Source organism: Haliotis rufescens, unplaced genomic scaffold (assembly GCF_023055435.1).
Source record: "Haliotis rufescens isolate VD_foot unplaced genomic scaffold, xgHalRufe1.0.p SCAF_15, whole genome shotgun sequence".
NCBI lineage: Eukaryota > Metazoa > Mollusca > Gastropoda > Lepetellida > Haliotidae > Haliotis > Haliotis rufescens.
This window is the reverse complement of record NW_025963835.1, coordinates 30,192,092-30,213,086: the sequence shown is the minus strand read 5'-3', so window position 1 is coordinate 30,213,086 and position 20,995 is coordinate 30,192,092. Positions and strand designations below refer to the sequence as shown.

Here is a 20,995-nt window from a genome sequence, read left to right as displayed (position 1 = left end):
TGGTATGCTTGAAGCAGGATCGAGTGAACGTGATGTTGCAAGACAATTTAACGTCCACAGAAACACTATTTGGTATTTATGGCAACGTTGGCAACAGACGAATGCAATTAGAGACCATCCTCGGAGTGGTAGGCCACGCGTAACCAATAATCGACAAGACAGCTGGATTCGAACAACACACCTTCGATTCCAGCCAGCAACAGTGACTGCAAGAAGCATCCCTGGCCTTCGACGAATACCTTAACAAACCGTACGTCGTCGCCTCAGATTTGCAGGGATTGTCGCCAGAAGACCCGCCAGACGTCACATTGTGACGGGAAACCACCTTCAAGCACGTCTACAGTGGTGCAGACAGCGTCTACGCTGGACGGCCATGCAGTGGCGACAAGTTCTATTCACTGACGAGTCTCGTTTTTACCTCAGCCACAACGATGGACGGATTCGAGTGAACCGTGAGGTGAACGTTACGTCAATCATTGTGTCATGGAAGAAGATCGGTTCGTGGGCGGCAGCGTTATGGTATGGGGTGTGCTTACAGCAAGACAGAGGACCCGTTTGATAGTGGTAGAGGGAAATCTCAATGGACAGCGCTACCGCGACGAGATCATCGGCCCTGTTGTTCTACCATTTTTGCGTCGTCATGGCCCAGGCATTACCTTTCAACATGACAACGCTCGGCCTCATATTGCTCGACTTGTTCAGGATTCTCTTCAACAAAACAACGTGAATGTCATCCCTTGGCCGGCTCGTTCCCCTGATCTCTCACCAATCGAGCACTTGTGGAATGAGATGGATCGGCGCCTTCGACGTTCACCACGTGTTCCACAGACACTCCAGGAACTTCGAAACATGCTCAAGCAGATATGGACAGATATCCCACGGGACTTTGTGCGACGCCTGGTCCATTCCATTCTATTGATTTGTAAATTGACATTTTGGCATGTTCATGGTTTTTTTTTATGAAATCACGCATTTTCTGAAGTCAGAATGGCAAATTAAACCAGTTGAACAGTTGAGTCTTTTATCTGTTGCAAACCGAAATTGTTTCAGATTTGGTAAAAAACATAACTTTGCATTAAATCTTATTCAATGTCACAGGAACTTTTGTTGATCAGTATAGTAATGATACCAGGTGTTCACGAAAGGGTGAGCGTATCCTGCCCCACCGGTGGCCTCCGTTAAGCAAATCAGTTCAGAGCTGAACGCTCGCAATAAAGCCAAGGCCAATAATATTTATGCTGTACCCATTCTTTCGTATTCTTGTGGGGTTTGTTGATTAGACGAAACAAGAAATTCAGGGTATTGACACCCTCACACCACCCTCGCTCTTCCCTCAACCGATTATGTTTACCATTGATAATGGGAGGGCGTGATTTGATTAACGCGGAGGCCCTTCATGGTAGAATAGTATTGTGCACTTTTGCACACATTTATTTGTCATGATGAAAACAAGACATTCCACAGTTTTCTAAAACGAACCAAGGATGTGGGACATGTCAATGTTGATTTAGTTCTGTACTGCTTCACGGTACTGAAATAAGTGTCAATCACGCGAAGTTCCACATCTCTCTCCTGTTTATGTGTTAAAAAGGACAGCAGCCCTGCAGACTCCCTCGCATTGACGAAGTGGCTGGCCTGAAAAGTGAAACAGAAGGCTTTCTGTTTACTGATCAGGATCAGTCACTTCCCACTCGAAACCATAAATGTGTGATTTGTTGAATATGCAATGAGTTTAATGAGATTGTCAGTAGGTGCCCAGCTTTGGCACAAAATCTTAAGCTACATGATGGCTCGATTCTTTTATTACCGTCTTCGCAATGCTTATGGTTTTGACTCATGCTTATGGTTAAGGCGTCATGCAGAAATGATAATTATAAAATTCTTTGGAATACGCACGAATACAGTCTCAGACGTATGCAGGCCAATAGACATGATATGTTCTTTTTTATAAATCCAGTGAAATCATTTATTTAATTGAATTCTCTGTCCTTTTTGACACTAGTGTGATTTACAAGATTCGTGCAAAACATGGTAAATATGCGGACCTCGCTTTCGAAACATTACTCTTTCATCCAGAGTACTAAGTTGTCCGCCCCCCCCTCCCTACTCCTCGCCACCCTCCTACCCCCCTCCCCCACCCCACACCCTCGATTGTTCTCGGTGCCTTAGGTTTGGTACTTATCCAATCTGTTGACTCGCTTTGGAAATTAATTGCTTGCATCCAAAGAACAAAGCTCAGTTTTCTCGGTGCCCTTCTTTTGGTACCTCCTGACCTCTAAGCGCAGATGAGGAGAGTTCCAGGGTTCTCCAAGAGAAGCGAAACACTTCTCCCTTCTTCGGTAACGCAGAAAGTCAACGTGTTGGTGGTTTCGTTTATACATACTACAATATTGACTTTGTTAGTAGTTTAACGGCGCACCCAGCAATATTCCACCTGTAATATTAACTACTTCATCTTCTCCATGGCACGGATTGTAATAAAGTACATTCCCGTGCAGCTCTATGGATCTAGGTGTATGTTATGGAAGGGATACACCAATATCACTATCAGTGACAGCACGAGTGGCGTACATGACCATATTATTCATATGACCTGCTCGAGTGTCCATGTCATTTGGCTCTTGTTTCCACGCGGGGCATTGTGATCTAGCGGAAGCTGTCGAAGCCAACGTGTCAAACTTTAGTTAGCATTGAAACATCTGCAGTTAGCATACTCCCTTTATTTATTAAATGTTTGTTTGTTTGATTGTTGTTTAACGTTTTTTTGCTCTCAGCAATACTCCAGCGATGACAGCGGTGTTTCAGAAATCAAATCTGGACCACACCGTCCAGCGATTGACATCAACCAAGTCAGCGAGCCTGACCACCCGATCCCATAAGTCGCCTCTTACGACAAGCATGGGTTGTTCAAGACAATTCTAGAACACCTTCATTCCATCCACCATCAACAGCTCCAGTCAGTATGAAGAGTCTGATGAACAAAGCCTCCAAATTATCCTTGCAATATGTCACCAATATATAATATTATCAATCTAATCCAACATTTGACAGCGTATTTAATCCCCTTCTCGAAGACCTCTACAATCCAAATAATCTTTTATTAAACCATTGGCGTATGCGTACATCCTGTAATTTCTGCTGCTAAAATAAATATTTGAAATATAGTCACACCCAGATTTTGTGTTTTGTTTTGTTCATAGATTACATTGTAGTGTTGTGCAAAAGTCACTCATTCACCAATTCATAGATGGTAAACTGTTGTGCTGCATGCACGCATTCACAAACGCATCACTGTTATTTCGTCATAAATGGTTTACTACCATCATAGTACCATGCCAGTCGCTTAACTTGTATGCTGATTGTACTTATTCACAGAAGAAGTAACATAAGTTCAATATCCATTGTAAACCTACTGCAGGAATTGCCACCACATTTGTGCAGCATCTCCTCTACAGAAGCAATATTATCAACCTTATCGACACACAGTCAGGTGTGTGTCAGTCAGTATTTGGTGTTCAGCAACTTGTCCTTGGGACTGACACATGATGATATGCAATGAGAATGCACCACGTAATAATAGCGTTGGAACATAGAGCAAAGTCTCGCATTCATATATTGCGTCAATATTCTCTTCAGCCGTTGTACAATGTTACATCAGTTCGCTATTAGCTACGTCTCCTGGTCAGGAATTACAGGTCTGCATGGTGAGTGCACAACCACTTCATATATGCCATGTTTAGAGTATTTTAATCAAGACAATAATAGTTCTAAACCACGTTCTTAAGTATTGTCATCCTTCAGTGACACGTATTGTTCATTGGTTTTTCCACTAGTAACAGTAGATCTAGTACTCATTAACCCAGGAAGTGAAAGGTGGACCGTTGGTATTAGCCTCTGTTGTCTGCCAGTAATGGTTCTCGTTCTGGTTCCAACTTCTGTTGCCTGACAGACAAAGCACTGTGATGGGTAATGCTATCTGCCTTCAAACCTGTAACGTCACTGTGATAGGTAACAACCTAATTAGTCTAACAGTGATGACAATGTGATAGGTAATTATTCTGTCGACTATCAGTAACGGCAATGTGATAGGTAATAACCTCTGTCGACCTCCGGTAACGGCATTAAGATAGGTAATGACAATTGTCGACTACAAGTAACGTCAATGTGATAGGTTATGACCTATGTCGACTACCAGTAATGGCAATACAATAGGTAATAACCTCTGTCGACTACCAGTAATGGCAATACGATAGGTAATAACCTCTGTCGACTACCAGTAATGGCAATACGATAGGTAATAACCTCTGTCGACTACCAGTAATGGCAATACGATAGGTAATAACCTCTGTCGACTACCAGTAATGGCAATACGATAGGTAATAACCTCTGTCGACTACCAGTAATGGCAATACGATAGGTAATAACCTCTGTCGACTACCAGTAATGGCAATACGATAGGTAATAACCTCTGTCGACTACCAGTAATGGCGATACGATAGGTAATAACCTCTGTCGACTACCAGTAATGGCGATACGATAGGTAATAACCTCTGTCGACTATCAGGAACCGCAATACGTAAGTAATAACATTTGTCGACTACCCGTAACGGCAGTTTTATAGGTTAAAACCTCTGTCGACTTTCAGTAATGGCAATACGATTAGTAATAATCTTTCTCGACTACCATTAACGGCAATGTGATAGGTAATAACCTCTGTCGGCCACCAGTAACGACAGTACGATAGGGAATAACCTCTGTCGGCCACCAGTCACGGCAATGTGATAGGTAATAACCTCTGTCGGCCACCAGTAACGACAATGTGATAGGTAATAACCTCTGTCGACTATCAGTAACCGCAATACGATGAGTAATAACATCTGTCGACTACCAGTAGCGGCAACGTTATAGGTAACAACCTAATTAGTCTACCAGTGATGACAATGTGATAGGTAATCATTCTGTCGACTACCAATAACGGCAATGTGATAGGTAATAACCTCTGTCGACTACCAGTAATGGCAATGGGATAGGTAATAACCTCTGTCGACTATCAGTAACCGCAATACGATAGGTAATAACATCTGATGACTATCAGTAACGGCATTTCGAAAGGTAATAATATTTGTCGACTACCCGTAATGGCAGTTTTATCAGTAATAACCTCTGTCGACTATCAGTAACGGCAATACGATAGGTAATAACCTTTCTCGACTTCAAGTAACGGCAATGTAATAGGTAATAACATCTGTCGACTACCAGTAACAACAATACGATAGGTAATAACATCTGTCGACTATCAGTCACGGCATTACGATAGGTAATAACATCTGTCGACTATCAGTCACGGCATTACGATAGGTAATAACATCTGTCGACTATCAGCAAGAGCAATATGACAGGTAATAACCTCTGTCGACTACTAGTTACGGCAGTACAAGAGGTTATAACCTCTGTGGACTATCAGTAATGGCATTACGATAGGTAATAACATTCGTCGACCTTTGGTAACGGCAATGTGATAGGTGATAACCTCTGTCGACTACCAGTAACGACAATACGATAGGTAATAACATCATGATAACTATCAGTAACGGCATTACGATAGGTAATAATCTTTCTCGACATCCAGTAATGCCAATGTGATAGGTAATAACATCTGTCGACTACCAGTAACAACATTACGATAGGTAATAACATCTGTCGATTATCAGTAACGTCATTACGATAGGTAATAACATCTGTCGACTATCAGCAAGAGCAATATGACAGGTAATAACCTCTGTCGACTACTAGTTACGGCAGTACAAGAGGTGATAACCTCTGTGGACTATCAGTAATGGCATTACGATAGGTAATAACATTCGTCGACCTTTGGTAACGGCAATGTGATAGGTGATAACCTCTGTCGACTACCAGTAACGACAATACGATAGGTAATAACATCATGATAACTATCAGTAACGGCATTACGATAGGTAATAATCTTTCTCGACATCCAGTAATGCCAATGTGATAGGTAATAACATCTGTCGACTACCAGTAACAACATTACGATAGGTAATAACATCTGTCGATTATCAGTAACGTCATTACGATAGGTAATAACATCTGTCGACTATCAGCAAGAGCAATATGACAGGTAATAACCTCTGTCGACTACTAGTTACGGCAGTACAAGAGGTTATAACCTCTGTGGACTATCAGTAATGGCATTACGATAGGTAATAACATTCGTCGACCTTTGGTAACGGCAATGTGATAGGTGATAACCTCTGTCGACTACCAATAACGGCAATGTGATAGGTGATAACATCATGATAACTATCAGTAACGTCATTACGATAGGTAATAACATTTGTCGACTACCAATAACGGCAATTTGATAGGTAATAACCTCCGTCGACTACCAGTAACAGCAATGTGATAGGTAATAACCTCTGTCGACTACCAGTAACGGCATTACGATAGGTAATAACAATTTCCGACCTCTGGTAACGGCAATGTAATAGGTTATAACCTCTATTGACAACCAGTATCGGCAATACGATAGGTAATAACCTCTGCTGACTATCAGTAACCGCATTTTGATAATAATATATTAATAATATTTGTCGACCTCCGGTAACGGCATTACCATAGGTAATAACAGTTGTCGACTACCAGTAACCTCAATGTGACAGGTTATAACTTCTGGCGACAACAAGTCATAGCAATGTGATGGGTGAGTGAGTGAGTGAGTTTAACGGGTTTAACGCCGCTTTTAACAGTGATCCAGTTATATCACGTCGTGTCAACTTAATGTGGGAGGAAAGCCCGAAGTCATGCAGGTCTCAGACGTTTACCATTCGTTAAAATCAACGAGCACGGATATTGTGCTGACAAACCTAGAAACATAATCGGGGCGGACCGGGATTCGAACCCACAATCATTCTGGCGTGCCCAAGGGACGCAACTCTGCACAGTGAATCGCGGCACCTTAGACGACTGGGCCACCCGTGCCACCAAATATGATAGGTAATAATCTTCGTCGACTACCAGTAACGGCAATGTGATATGTAATAACATCTGTCCACTGCCAGTAACGTCAATGTGTGTGTAACAACTTCTCTCGACGACCAGTTATGGCAGTGTGATAGGTAATCACCCCTGTCGACTACCAGTAACGGCAATGTGATAGGTAATAACACCTGCTGACAAAAAGTAACGTCACTGTGACACGTTACCACCTCTTTCGTGCACAGATATTTACCACTGTCACGGACGAGTAACGGAACAGAACTGTTGATATTGACGTGACCCACTAGCGGTACTGACAGAGGAAGTGAGAACTTGACCGTAAGTAATAGCATCAATGCCAGAGATAATTCGTACCGAATATCTGCCGAAACAGATTTCACATGGCGTAAAACGTCTAAATAAATGATGAAAATATTCCAAGACATGAACGGAAAATTCACGAATTTGAAATATTGAAACCATTCTTCCTATAGCCAGGTACAGAGGCTGCTGCCTTATTGAGTTTCTATACTCAGATGCAGATGGAACACTGAATATGATTCTTCATTCTAATTTTTAATTTTTTTATTTACAACTCTGGTGTCTAGATGTGAACATACTTTTTGATCTTGGAAATCCTGAAGAATATGAGGTCGTCTTCATATATCTGAAGCTGGGGTTGAACTGTTGGGCAACTTACTCTTTCCTTGATCTAACTTAAGTAGCAAAATATCATATTCGTATGCAAAGAGAAAGGGTACAGCTTGGACCTTGAACATTTAGTACCTGTGTGGCTAGCTAGTATTTATCTTAATGTTGCATCCAAAGATGTTGGCAATCAGGAAATCCAGGAACTACATATACTGAACCGCAAACGAAACGTCACCATGGATAGATATATGAGAAACCTTATTTGTCCAAACACTGTAAACATACTTTGAGACATGATGTAAAAGATGTAACTTGGCAAAACTGATCATCAAGGTTGCAATTAAAATGTCAAATGTTCTTAAAGTGAAACACAACACTAGTCTCTGAGAAAATGGTATCACATGTCAGTATCTCGTGTGTCCGCTATTTGTATTGATGACTGCCGTGCAACGTCGATACATGGAATGGATCAGCTGCAGTTGTCGGCCTTGGTTGGACGTCATTAAGCCGTCTTTGAATCTCGTCCCACAGGTGCTCAATGGGATTTAAATCGGGACCGAGGGCATGCCACTGCATGTTTCTGATGCCATTCTGCTGGAGGAAGTCTCTTGTTGCTCTCGCAGTGTGGGCATGGACGTTATCATGCTGAAACTCGTGGTTGCGGCGATGTGCGAAATGAGGTATGGCGTGTGGTCTCTAGAATTAATCAATGTACCGAGCTGCTGTGACACCATTGCCTCTTCCAGGACCGATGTTCTGGAAGATCACAGGGCCGACCCTCTGTGCAAGACCAATTCCACCTCACACCATGATGCTCGGACCAGCCCACGAGTCTCTCTCAACAACACAAGCATTTGAATAACGTTCCCCACGGCGTCGCCAGACTCTCTCTCTGCCACCTGCTGTTGAGATATAGTCACGGCTCTCGTCTGAGAAGAGAACTCGTCTCCACTGATGGTGGCGCCAATGCTGGTGCTGTGTTGCCCACTGAAGACGGTCCCGGCGATGACGTGGTGTCAGAATGGGTCCTCGGTGTTTTGTCCAGCGGTTTGTCCAGCTTGCAATCGTCTGAGGGCTTGGTGTACCTGATTTCTTGTCAATTTTGACATGTGGAACCAATTCAATAACGAATGAATGTCATCCGGTCTGGGTGGATTTTTATACTGGGTGCTTTGTTTTTTATCATCAAATGTCATTTTTGCCGGACTAGGTGATGTTAAATTGACAAAAAATTACCTAGATATTTTGATGACAACTTTTCATGCAATGTTACTTGTGGTGACGTTTCTTTTGCGGTTCAGTATATTTGGGCAACTGAATCTGTCTGAGTAGAATTAGTTACAAATTTAACAAATTGTCAACTTCCTTTAAAACTTATTTTTCCGAACACGTTTATTTGAAACGAAAGCCCTTTTGGTTCATAAATGTAATTTCTTTCAATTTATCATAATTTTGTTAGCACAAGGTTGAACGTTTTCACTAATGAGATCATAAATGCTAATGAAATGTAATAGTATTAGTATGTAATGACATGTGGTTATGACAAACACATGATCACATTGGTTTTTAAAGGAATTATATTTCCTGTGCTTGATATTATGTTTAGTCAATATTTGTGACTTTTCGAAAACACTTCTATTGAAGCTGCGATTTGTTTATTTATATTGACGACCATCATGCTGAGATCGTTCATCCTGTTGGCGACAGCTGGCATGGTGCTTAGTCAAGGTAAGTGTAGACATCAAACGATATGACATAATGGCAATATATGTTGGCAAGGAACTACAAAGAACAATGAATGAGATGTGTATTGTATTATGTAGCTTCAAGAAAGTTTTCCGTTTGGTGCTTCTGCGTATCACGTTCCTGGTGCCACGCTTACTGCGTCACGATGATCCGATGCCGTCCTATTCTTGCCTCTCACCGAGGCGAAAAAAACCAGACAATCGCAAGGGACCGATGATTTGGTGGGGGTCGTTGTGTGTGGACTAGATTTTTTTTTCAGCTACAGATGCAAAACTAGATTTTTTGGAAGCCTAAATATTGAACAATTTATATCATACACAGAATCTCAGACCAGATTGTACACAAACAACACATCGACTTTATCATACACAGATAAACAGACAGACCAGATTCTACACAAACAACACATCGACCAGATTGTATACAGAACATACACACCAGATTGTACACAAACAACACACAGACCAGATTGTACACAAACAACACATCGACCAGATTGTACACAAACAACACATCGACCAGATTGTACACAGAATAACACACCGACCAGATTGTATACAGAACAACATACACACCAGATTGTACACAAACAACACATAGAGCAGATTCTACGCATAATAACACATAGACCAGATTGTACACAAATAACACATAGACCAGATTGTACACAAATAACACATAGACCAGATTGTATACAGAACAACATACACACCAGATTGTATACAAACAACACATCGACCAGATTGTACACAGAATAACACACCGACCAGATTGTATACAGAACAACATACACACCAGATTGTACACAAACAACACATAGAGCAGATTCTACGCATAATAACACATAGACCAGACTGCACACAAACAACACATAGACCAGATTGTACACAGAATAACACATAGACCAGATTGTATACAGAACAACATACACACCAGATTGTATACAAACAACACATCGACCAGATTGTACACAGAATAACACACCGACCAGATTGTATACAGAACAACATACACACCAGATTGTACACAAACAACACATCGACCAGATTGTACACAGAACAACATACAGACCAGACTGCACAAAAAACAACACATCGGCCAGATTGTACACAAACAGCACATCTACCAGACTGCACAGACACAACACATCGACCAGACTGTACACAGACAACAATTCGACCTTATCATACACGGAAATAACATACACACCAGATTGCACACAAACAACATATCGACCAGATTGTACACAAACAACACACAAAATGCACCAAAAGGGACAATTCATAGACCTGACTGTTCAGACCTAACTGCAAAGAGAAACAAACATTGACCAAACGACATATTGGAGATCAGATAAACCAGATGACATTTGATGCAGTGAGTGGGTGTTCACGTCACCTGTGCATTGTTTCAACCATTGGACACTGTGAATAATATTACGATCCCGCTTCATATAAAGCATTGACTAGTCTGGACTGCACACGCGACATCAGGTGTGTACGGATGCACCTGGGACAAGGTAAACTTGATATGGTACAGACTACGCATGTCAGGGATATTACATAGACCGTTCTATTCCATCCAAAGATCGATCGTTGAAAAAGGCTTGTAGAACACAGCATACTTCAGATATACGTGAGCTTATGCATGACTATTATTTATCCTTCTTGACTCTTATTGCAATTCAAAGGTTCATTCATGATAAGCAGGGTGATTTATTTAATGTTTTTGCGCAGCTGTTGGCAACACTAATATTCCAGCAATATCACGTCGAGGGAGACCAGATCTATCAATCGATAGACCACGACTTAAGTTCTCCATTAAATATGCCACACTACACAAGACAGAACACGGGACGCAATTGACACAGGACTGTCCACAGACAAAGTTTAACAACGGACAATCGATAGACCACGACTGTATGTTATACATCAAATATACCACACTATTGAAGACAGAACACTGAACGCAATTGAGACAGGACTGTCCAAAGACGAAGTTCACCATTGGACAATCGATAGACCATTACTGTATGTTATACATTAAATATTTCACACTATCCATGACAGAACATGCGAAGCAATTGAGACAGGGCTGTCCACAGTTGACGTTTAACATTGGACAATCGATAGACCATTACTGTATGTTACACATTAAATATGCCACACTATCCAAGACAGAACACGGGACGCTATTGACACAGGACTGTCCATAGACGAAGTGTAACATTGGACAACCAACAGACCACGACTGTATGTTTTTCATAAAAGAGCTTAAGCGGAACAAGATAACGTGGGCGAAGTTTAACAAGGGGCAGATAATCGATTTCAGACGTGATTGAAAGACTTCACATGAACGCGACATAGACAAGCTCATTGACAGTACCATTCATTTCATGTCGCGGGCAACACGGATCATCCCCTTGGGAAACTACTACGGCATGAACACACCTGTTGGTCTCGCAACTCACAGCAACAATGTCACTCTCAGCTGAATTTTTTCTCCATCCAAGACGAGTGCCTGTCATACTATCAAAGCCACGACATTCTTCTTTCTGGTCAATTGATGTCAACAAGGTAATACACGGCATCGTCACAAGATTCTTTGGCCAAATCACAATGTCACAACTGCAACTGCGACCATACACTGAAGTGACGAATGCCTAAAGTCCAGAGATACTCGACTGACAATGTATCGTCAATGTGACAGAAAAACGGACAGTTCCAGAAACAGTAAAAGACGATGATAGCATTGTTTTCATTTCGCTGTTTCACTGTGTCCGAAGAATCAGATGGCCGTTTTCTTCGAGGATTTTGCTGCCTATTTGCATCTCGAAGTCTTCATTATTATGCAGCTAATAATACATTTACTATAGAGGGGAGTGGAGTGGTGGTGAGTTTATTGTTTATAAATAAGGAAGAAGTTGAAATGTAAAACAGATACATAATTGAAAGTAATGAAAGAAGAACCGCGTGTACCTTCTGTGAGAATAAGCCATCGAACTGTAAACTCATATTTGTTTTCTGTGATCATGTAAATAATGTCTGGAATGAGATTGTTTATAAAAAAGACACATTGATATAAATGTTATCTTCACTGACTTTGCAATATTAATGGGAATTGACACTGGATACAGTTTCTTGAATAATATTATCTTATATGCAAACAGATTCAGCTATATCTAGTATCAAAAATCAATAAACTCAACTTGGATGTATTCGTAAGAATGATTGAAGATCTTGCTTAAATGGAGCAATTCATTGCCAGAAGGAACTGTTGTACTGCAAAGTGTGAAAAAAAATGACCAATGAACTATTGAATTACTTTAATTAAAAAAAGTCGCTTGGTACGTATATATACGCATATATTTATGCCACGAACAATATGTGGCCTTGTCTATATGTCAAGAATCAATATTTACTTATGTAATATGTTTCATGCATTTTGTCCGACTGAATCTCAGTCCCACACTCATCCTGACATTGTACACGATAACATATATGCTAAACATGCACAAATGAATAAGCAAAATAGAAAAAGTGGATTACGGCTTACAACTGTCAAGTATTTTCCCTTGTTTTCAATATGAGCAACAAACATTTTCGTGTGACCCTCACTTGGACGGAAGAGTTGTACAGGAGCTTTTGGTCCTTTCGATAATGCCTTTGATGACTTATGAACACATGGATAAAATTCCGATACAAGATGACATCATTCCGGCTGTCAACTCGATTCAAAAAGGTTGGTGCCTCTCGTTCTCTTGCAAGTGCAACGGAAATGTTTTCAAATTCAATACCGATTCTTGGTGTTAGAGGATCAGTGTCAAAGAAATTCGTCGATTAGGAAACAGCGACACGAAAACTCCTGGACTGAGCTGAATAGACGAAGCGCTTGGAGAGATCGTAGACACTTGGACTTCAAGAAACGGATGTTTATTATAACGCACGAACATATGAAGAGTTGGTATGGACAAAACGGCAAGTGATGCGATATAGCGCGAATTCTTTCAAAATCCACCGAACAAAAAATACATGGGACACACGTGGATCTTATGATCATTTGTGATTGACTACAAACTCAGTTTTGTTTGTGCAAAGTATGTGAAAGAAAAGGAAATCGGTAATTAGAATTACATTGGAATATGTGTATTTTATTTTTAGTTTATCAAGAGTACAATATCTAGATAGGCCTTATGTAAGTCAAAACATCTCGGTACCTTTTTGTAACATTTTTGTCTGTTGGTTATGTGCATTGTGATCTTGATACACGTGATATATCCAATATGTTGTCAAGGTCAAATATTGGCGTAACTTTTGGTGTTTCAAATTAGGCCTATTCCAAAACACTAGTTGTAAAAATGTCTGTTACTTGACGTTTTAAGAATATAATCTGTTTTTGTGTGATATATTTCATATACAACGCAAGTAACTTAAACGTAACAAATTCCAACGTCATTTTCGGCTGGAACTGAAAGAATTGTATCTCTTATACTTAAAACCGCTCGAATAAATGAAATTCCAGATTAACATTGTCAGTGTGTTATGTCACATTTTCGGTCGTGACGTTAATCACAGTAAAAGTCCGGAAAACTGGGTTTCCTGATAAAGAGGTGTTTCCGTTTTCAAATCTTGGTGATTGCTAAAGATGGCGTAATGGTTGGATGTACCATCTGTGTGGCCGTTTAGGGTCATCAAAACGTTTGCTCGGGGTGCACGGTCACACAGATTATACTTCTCTCATGACAAGCCATCAGTTTACTATATCTAACCTTATATTTACTTCTAAGTGGAGTCTGCGGGATGTGGTCTTAACGATCCTGTCATCATTTCAGAGGTTCCAACAACTCACTTCCCTGAAGGAATGGAACGAAAAAACGCAGACTATTATGATGTTCCATTGGGAGGTAAACACCGGGTGTTCAGCCAATACATAGACAATCTCACCCGAGTGTCTTTTGATATCAAATATATCAAACCTGGAAGTTATTCCACTTTTATCAACGTGTGTTGATATATTTTATATCAAAAGACCAGAGTGTGAGATTGTATTTATCATCCAACATCATTCTTCCAACTGTTTTAGTAGGCAGTTATAAGCAGTGTCTTACGTGTAAAAAGTACTGCTAACAGCTTCAGTAGCAGAGCAATTAGTGATGTCATTTGATTGTGACGTCATGGTAACCAATGACGTAACAATGGTCTGCAAAGCATTGTGATGCAATTTTATTGCAGCGTTATCTACAACGTAGATATCGCTTGATCTCACCCAAGCGATATCTCCCGTGGGAGCCAGTTTTGGATGATAAATGTATGTTGTTGCTTTTTGCTTAAAAACAAGCAACACTTAAATAAGTCATCACCACTCGCCTGCAAGAGTAACTGTTGGTTCATAATAATTAAACCATTATTACATGTAGCTGATCGGATGGTCACGCTCGATGACTTAGATGATTGCATGTCATCGTACCCCAGCGTACATCGTTGCTCATAATATCAGTCACTCGATTCTCTGGTTCAGACCCGATTAAAAAGGAGCCGTTGTCATATAATTGGAATGTTGTTGAGTATGGCGTTAAACAACAAACAGATACAAAAATGTGTTGTCATTATACCATTGTCTATGATTAAATCCGCCAAACTGACATCACATTTTCCACAAGGTTGTTTTTGTTATAGTTTCATATAACAGTATATTATTATTAAGAGAACAACCGTAATTGAACACAGTTCGAGCTCATTGACAATACGAATACATGTCTTAAGTGAAAATGTATTTTAACATCATGTTACCTCTCTTTTCTGAAGCTGATGACAACTCTTCAGAGCAGGGCAATGGCCCCAGTCAAAACAGAGCCCGCCCCGAAGCTATACAGGATATAGTGTATGTATTGCTATTGTGTAACAATGTCTTGATGTAACATTTTATCCTTGATAGCCCTCTATCCACTTCATCCAATACATGTACGCGTAAAGTATAACATCAATTTATGCTACCCTAAGCTAAACTATACTTACACAAGTAAGTTCAGCTCAACCACGTCCATAACAAATGTACATGCAAACACATCGACAATCTGTCACAGGTGTGTATACACTACGTTCATTCGTCATCCGTAAATGATTCGGCCTCTTTGTTGTTGACACTTGTTATCATTGTGTGTGTTCTGTTGTGCATATCATCCACTTTATAAACACCTACTTACATGTTTTGTTAATATGTGCTCTGTCCCATTGACCCGCCTTGTGAAAACTCACGTGTGTAGCCATTGGCTGGGACTTTATTACCGCCTTCTTAAAACTAACTAATCCATTGTTTAATACATGATCTAATTCATATATTTCAGACTCACCAACGTCTCCAAAGTTGTTTATGACATACTGAAGGATTACATTGACGGTACAGTTGAAGGTAAAGGGGCGATTATTCCGTAACGTTTTGGGACCAAAATGTCATTTGCCCCAGTGAAGTTCTGGTATAGAATTGGTCTTAATTAAGCAGCCAATGCTAATGTCACTCTGCGAAGATCCGGGTTAGAATTTTATTTCAGTAACCTGGCTTGTCTCACCTGGTGAAGATCCGGGTTAGAATAGGTCTTGAGCAACCCATGCTTGAGCAACCCTTGTTTGTTTACCCGTGAAGATCCGAGTTAGACTTGGTCTTCAACAGCTCTAGCTTGTCTCACCGTGACGTCCCGGGTTAGAATTGGTCTTCATGATCAACAACCAATGCTTGTCGTAGGCGACTGACGCGATCGGACGCATATGATCAGGCTCGCTGACTTGGTTGATGCATGTCATCTTGTTACTCAATAGCGTAGATCGATGCTCATGATATCAATAAATGGATTGTGTGGTCCAGACTAGATTACGTACAGACCGCCGTCATATAGCTGGAATAATGTTGAGTGCAGCGTTAAACAATATACACACAATGTCATACGAACAGGGTCCACAGCTTAGATCCCTCCTATTGAATCATCACAGATGGATCGACCATTTGATTGTCTGGGATCTTTTCTTAAGGAAATAATTTGTTTCACAAAATCCATGAATGAATACACACATAGAGTGAGTGAGTTTGGTTTCTGACACTCCCAAGGAACACATCTCTTCAGACCGTGATGCCGCGCCTTCGACGACCATCCGGGCCACCTATTAGCATATACGAACAACCAATACCATATATTCAACATGGATACATACATTGCCAAACACATTGTCTAACATCGAAAGGTGAATACATGGTATGGTTCAACAACAGTCCAATGTCACAGACCAATAGAAAGTATGAATGCAAAAGAATATATAATAGTTACATAGTTAAAGCAAGGCGAGGCTATTACTAAAACAGCTGGATGAGTTGGGTTTAATACGGTGGCCCATAAGGGACATGGAGTCTGGACCTTTGCAAATTAACACGATTTGTCTTACAAATATGTGATAAATCATGTGTAAAGAAGATATTGAATCGCTGAAAAGTGAAACGAAAATGTCAAAAACTCAAATGAAACTGTCAAATACAAAAACGAAAATGTCAAAAACTAAAACTAAAAAAAACTATTTCCACCGCGGTGAAAACTATTTAGTTGAAGTTTTCTGTGATTTCATTTTAGTTTTTGACATTTTCGTTTTGGTTTTTGACATTTCCATTTTAGTTTTGACATTTTCGATTCACTGATGGTGACTGATCATTACGTTGAGCCTTTGTGTACAACACTATGAAGGAACGATTTGATTTATTGTAAATCTGTTGTGCTTTATAGTGATAATATTGTAATTGGTGATTCAAATGAAAATGGCAAGTGGTTAAGGGCTTCGTTTGTCAAGCTAAAGCCCCGGTTTCGATTCCTCACATGGGAACAGAGTGTGCTGCCCGTCCTGGTGCCCCCGCCGTAATATTACTAGGATACATAAGCGGCGTAAAACAGTTCTATCTCTCACCCAAAAGTAGGTAGGCAGTATCAAGCTCTATTTTGGTTCCGGGGGCACGGGTGGCCCAGTCGTCTAAGTCGCCGCGATTCGCTGTGCAGAGTTGCGTCCCTTGGGTACGCCAGAAACCTATGATTGTGGGTTCGAATCCCGGTTCGCCCTAATTATGTTTCTAGGTTTAATTCTTTGTCAGCACCATGCCCGTGGGTTTCACCGAAGTGGTTAACGTCTGAGACTTGCATCACTTCGGGCTTTTCTCCCACATTAAGCTGACACGCAGCGATATAACTGAAATACTGTTAAAGGCGGCGTTAAACCCAACTCACTCGCTCACTCACTCATTCACTATTGTGGTTCCCTCACAGATGACAACAAAACGCAAGATTCCCCGTCTGATGACCCTACGACAAGGGCACCTAATGCCCGGCCCGACACACCAGGAGGCCCACGGGAATCTAAGCCTAATGAGAATAATGACAACATCTCTCGATCAAGTGGACAACAGACTGTTAGTGAAAGCGCCAATGACCTTTCTGGAGGAGAAGCACAAAAGACAACTACCGATGCTATAAACATAGTCGCGACTCTGTCAAACGGACAAACCCAAGAACAGACACCGAAAGTGTATGGAAGTGAAACTACAACACGATTTAACGAAAACAAACCACAACAGACGTCACAGGCTTCAGGTGAGAGCACACCTCTGTACGGAAGTGAAGTCACCACTCTGGCTGACGGAAAAGACCCACAAGAAACAACACAGTCTGCAAATGAAGTCACCACTCTGGCTGACCCAAACGACCCACAACAAACACAGTCTGCAAGTGAAGTCACCACTCTGCCGAAATTGTAAGTTCTGCATTAAAGGTAGTGTGGACATGAGCGATAAGACAATTCCATTCTCGTGAAAATGTTCTAGAGTTTTTATGTACGATTTAAACTATGTCTAAAGCATGTGTTTACAAATCACTATCAAATGGTGATTATAAAAGTTGCTCTACACCGGTAGCACCCGTCCCAAAGGCAAGTTAGTGTTCACTGGAAGAGACAAGGAAAATATGAAAAAAAGTCAAAATAAGGACTTGTTGAATATTGACTAGTTGATTCGGACATCATTGTGTCCCTTACATGTCATCCTTTTGAACGCTTTGATAATGCCTTCAATGATTCAACCATGGTCAAACGTTTGGGCAAAAGTCGTATGACGAAATATTAGTTGAAGGAGAAAGTTCGATTGTACCCAAGAAGCTGTTAAATTGCCTGAGATAAACTGTATGGTGAGTCCCTCTTCACACACTTTGGATACTTAATGGTCACTCTGAATCTTATGCATTTATCAAACTGTGATTTTTTTGTCTTTTTCGGAGGGGTAAATTCGTGAAAGGGACCTGGCTTTTTGACAATCATTGAACGATATCAGATCATTGATATATTTAAGTTTAAGTTTAACTTCTTGACCAAATTCAAGTGCTTTGATTTTGACAATGTGATCAGAAATTCCTTTTAATAAGCATAAAGAATATGATTATCAAGGACAAGAGCACGATTGATGCCCATAGGGACACCTACGTCTTACCTAAATGTGATATTTACATCTAATTTCACATACATATTAACTGGGAGGACGTCCAACATTTCACATATTGTTTTCTCAGTAAACTTAAGATGCCGTTCTCTATTATTTTACTACAAAATCTCCAGAATCTTTGAAGACAGTGACAAATGCCCCATGGAAGAAGGGATGAGGTTTTGTCGCGTGGGAAAGTGGAGTACTAAAGATATACGTTTTGACAGAATTAAAGTTAGTTCTTTTCTGAGATTGCAAAAGATCAAACAAATCCTTTGAGTTTTGAAAATCCATATGGTATTATTTCCACGTGTCAATTAATTTGTGTGAATATGAAAAAAGTCCTTCCTTGCTTATATGAGGACTAAGGTCAATCTTTGAACGAAAATGTCTTCAGGTATTTGAGTCAAGTTAAAAGTTGTTTTGTTTTGGCAGATTTCTTTCTCAGTTAACAAACTGGCCTTATATGTGGCATTATTTGATATGCCACTTATACCAAGGTCTTTGATCAAGCAGCTAATGAAGCACATGTAGGTAGATTATGACGGTACATGGAGCTAGATTTAGGCAGTAGATGTAGGTAATTCAATGTTTTACATGTAGATAGAAGGATTCGCTGCATCATTATAATTGTAATTCAGACGAGGACATGAAACGTTACTGGCTATTGGGCTATGAACTCGTATTATATACTTACAGTGTTTATCATAATAGTAGTTCGACATTCTAGAGTGAGTGAGTATGGGCCCGGTTTTACGCCGCTTTTAGCAATATTCCAGCAATATCACGGCGGGGGACACCGGAAATGGTCTTCACACATGGTACCCATGTGGGAATCGAACCCGGGTCTTCGGCGTGACGAGCGAACGCTTTAACCAATAAGCTCCCCGATCGCCCCTCGACATTCTAGAGACATAAATGGAATGGACTGAATAAAAAGTGAAATAAGAATAGCTGCTTGTCAGCTATACCTCTGCATATTTTTTAAGATGGTAAATCTTAAAAAAACTAATATTTGTTGCTTCTTGTATTTTCAGGAATAATACGGATCTTGATGGCAGAGAGAAAAATGGCAAGTAGAATTTTCTTTCAGCTTAACAGATGTCTTCATTAAAAAGAAATCATGTCAAATTAGACTATTACACATTTTGTCTCAATGTGTATCATATTTTGATGTTTGACCAGGTACTGAAAAGTGGTATAACCTGCCAGGCTCAGTCTTTCAAGTCATTAATCCCTAGCACCCGTAGATATTTTGCGTAAAAATATGTCCATAAAACTCAGTACTTGTAACAGGAGACTAAATAGATCAGGTGGTCTAGCTCAGTGCCTGGATTGTCTGGTCCAGATTCGATTATTTACAGACCGCCGCCATACAGTTGGAATATGTGCTGCGTTAAACAACAAACATACACAAAGATCAGGTTATCCTGTTTTTTGGCGTGACGATCCCAATCTTATAAGTTAATTAACGTGACGATTTACACAACATGACCATATGACTCAACTGGTCCGGAATATCGTGATACCACCTGCCAAGGTAACACTTTCCGGCCCTGGGTGACTAGATATGAACGCCAAACAGATTGCACTGGCAAAGACAAAATAGAGGTAAAAATCATATGAATAGATCACTGAAAATCATTGATGACACCATTACATTTCATGGCCGCCTTCCTATTACTGTTGCCAAAAATGTCATTATGATGCTTTAATATTGACAAGATGACGATTGGAGCCGGTAGTATATGTGGCTCGGCTGATTCTTCTTGAACTTAATATAAGCTACATTAGTTTGGAGAAGTAACAGTGAAACGGTAAAAACAAGATCCAAGTCATACTGACACGTATAGGATACGTACATGTAGATGATACGTAGATGATACGTATTGGATAGGTAGATGAAAAGAGGATATGTTGAAGTTTGCGTTACAGGACGGACGAAGGAAATGGCGCCACGATATACACTGACATGAGTGAGTGAGTCACTAACTCACTTAGTTTAATGAACAATGATAATTGTATCAGTTTACACTAGCTGCCTGTTATCTCCCAGATATACAGAACTGTGAGAGCCAACCCTGTTTCAATGGCGCCACTTGTGTGC

At 40.4% G+C, this 20,995-nt stretch overlaps 1 protein-coding gene across 2 annotated transcripts in view; it reads left to right on the top strand.

Moving 5' to 3' along the window:
* The first annotated feature begins 9,187 nt into the window (after positions 1–9,187).
* The window catches only part of LOC124131920 (neurogenic locus notch homolog protein 2-like), a 36,669-nt gene continuing 24,861 nt past the window's right edge, over positions 9,188–20,995 (top strand). Inside the window, exons 1-6 of one of the 2 annotated variants that reach the window (XM_048395938.1) lie at positions 9,188–9,375; positions 14,225–14,296; positions 15,198–15,273; positions 15,737–15,801; positions 17,687–18,170; positions 19,926–19,960. In XM_048395938.1, the coding sequence (XP_048251895.1) occupies positions 9,324–9,375; positions 14,225–14,296; positions 15,198–15,273; positions 15,737–15,801; positions 17,687–18,170; positions 19,926–19,960 (784 nt within the window). In that variant the 5' untranslated portion in view covers positions 9,188–9,323. The remainder of the gene's footprint in view (positions 9,376–14,224; positions 14,297–15,197; positions 15,274–15,736; positions 15,802–17,686; positions 18,171–19,925; positions 19,961–20,995) is intronic. The other variant, XM_046495452.2, reaches the window with a different exon arrangement.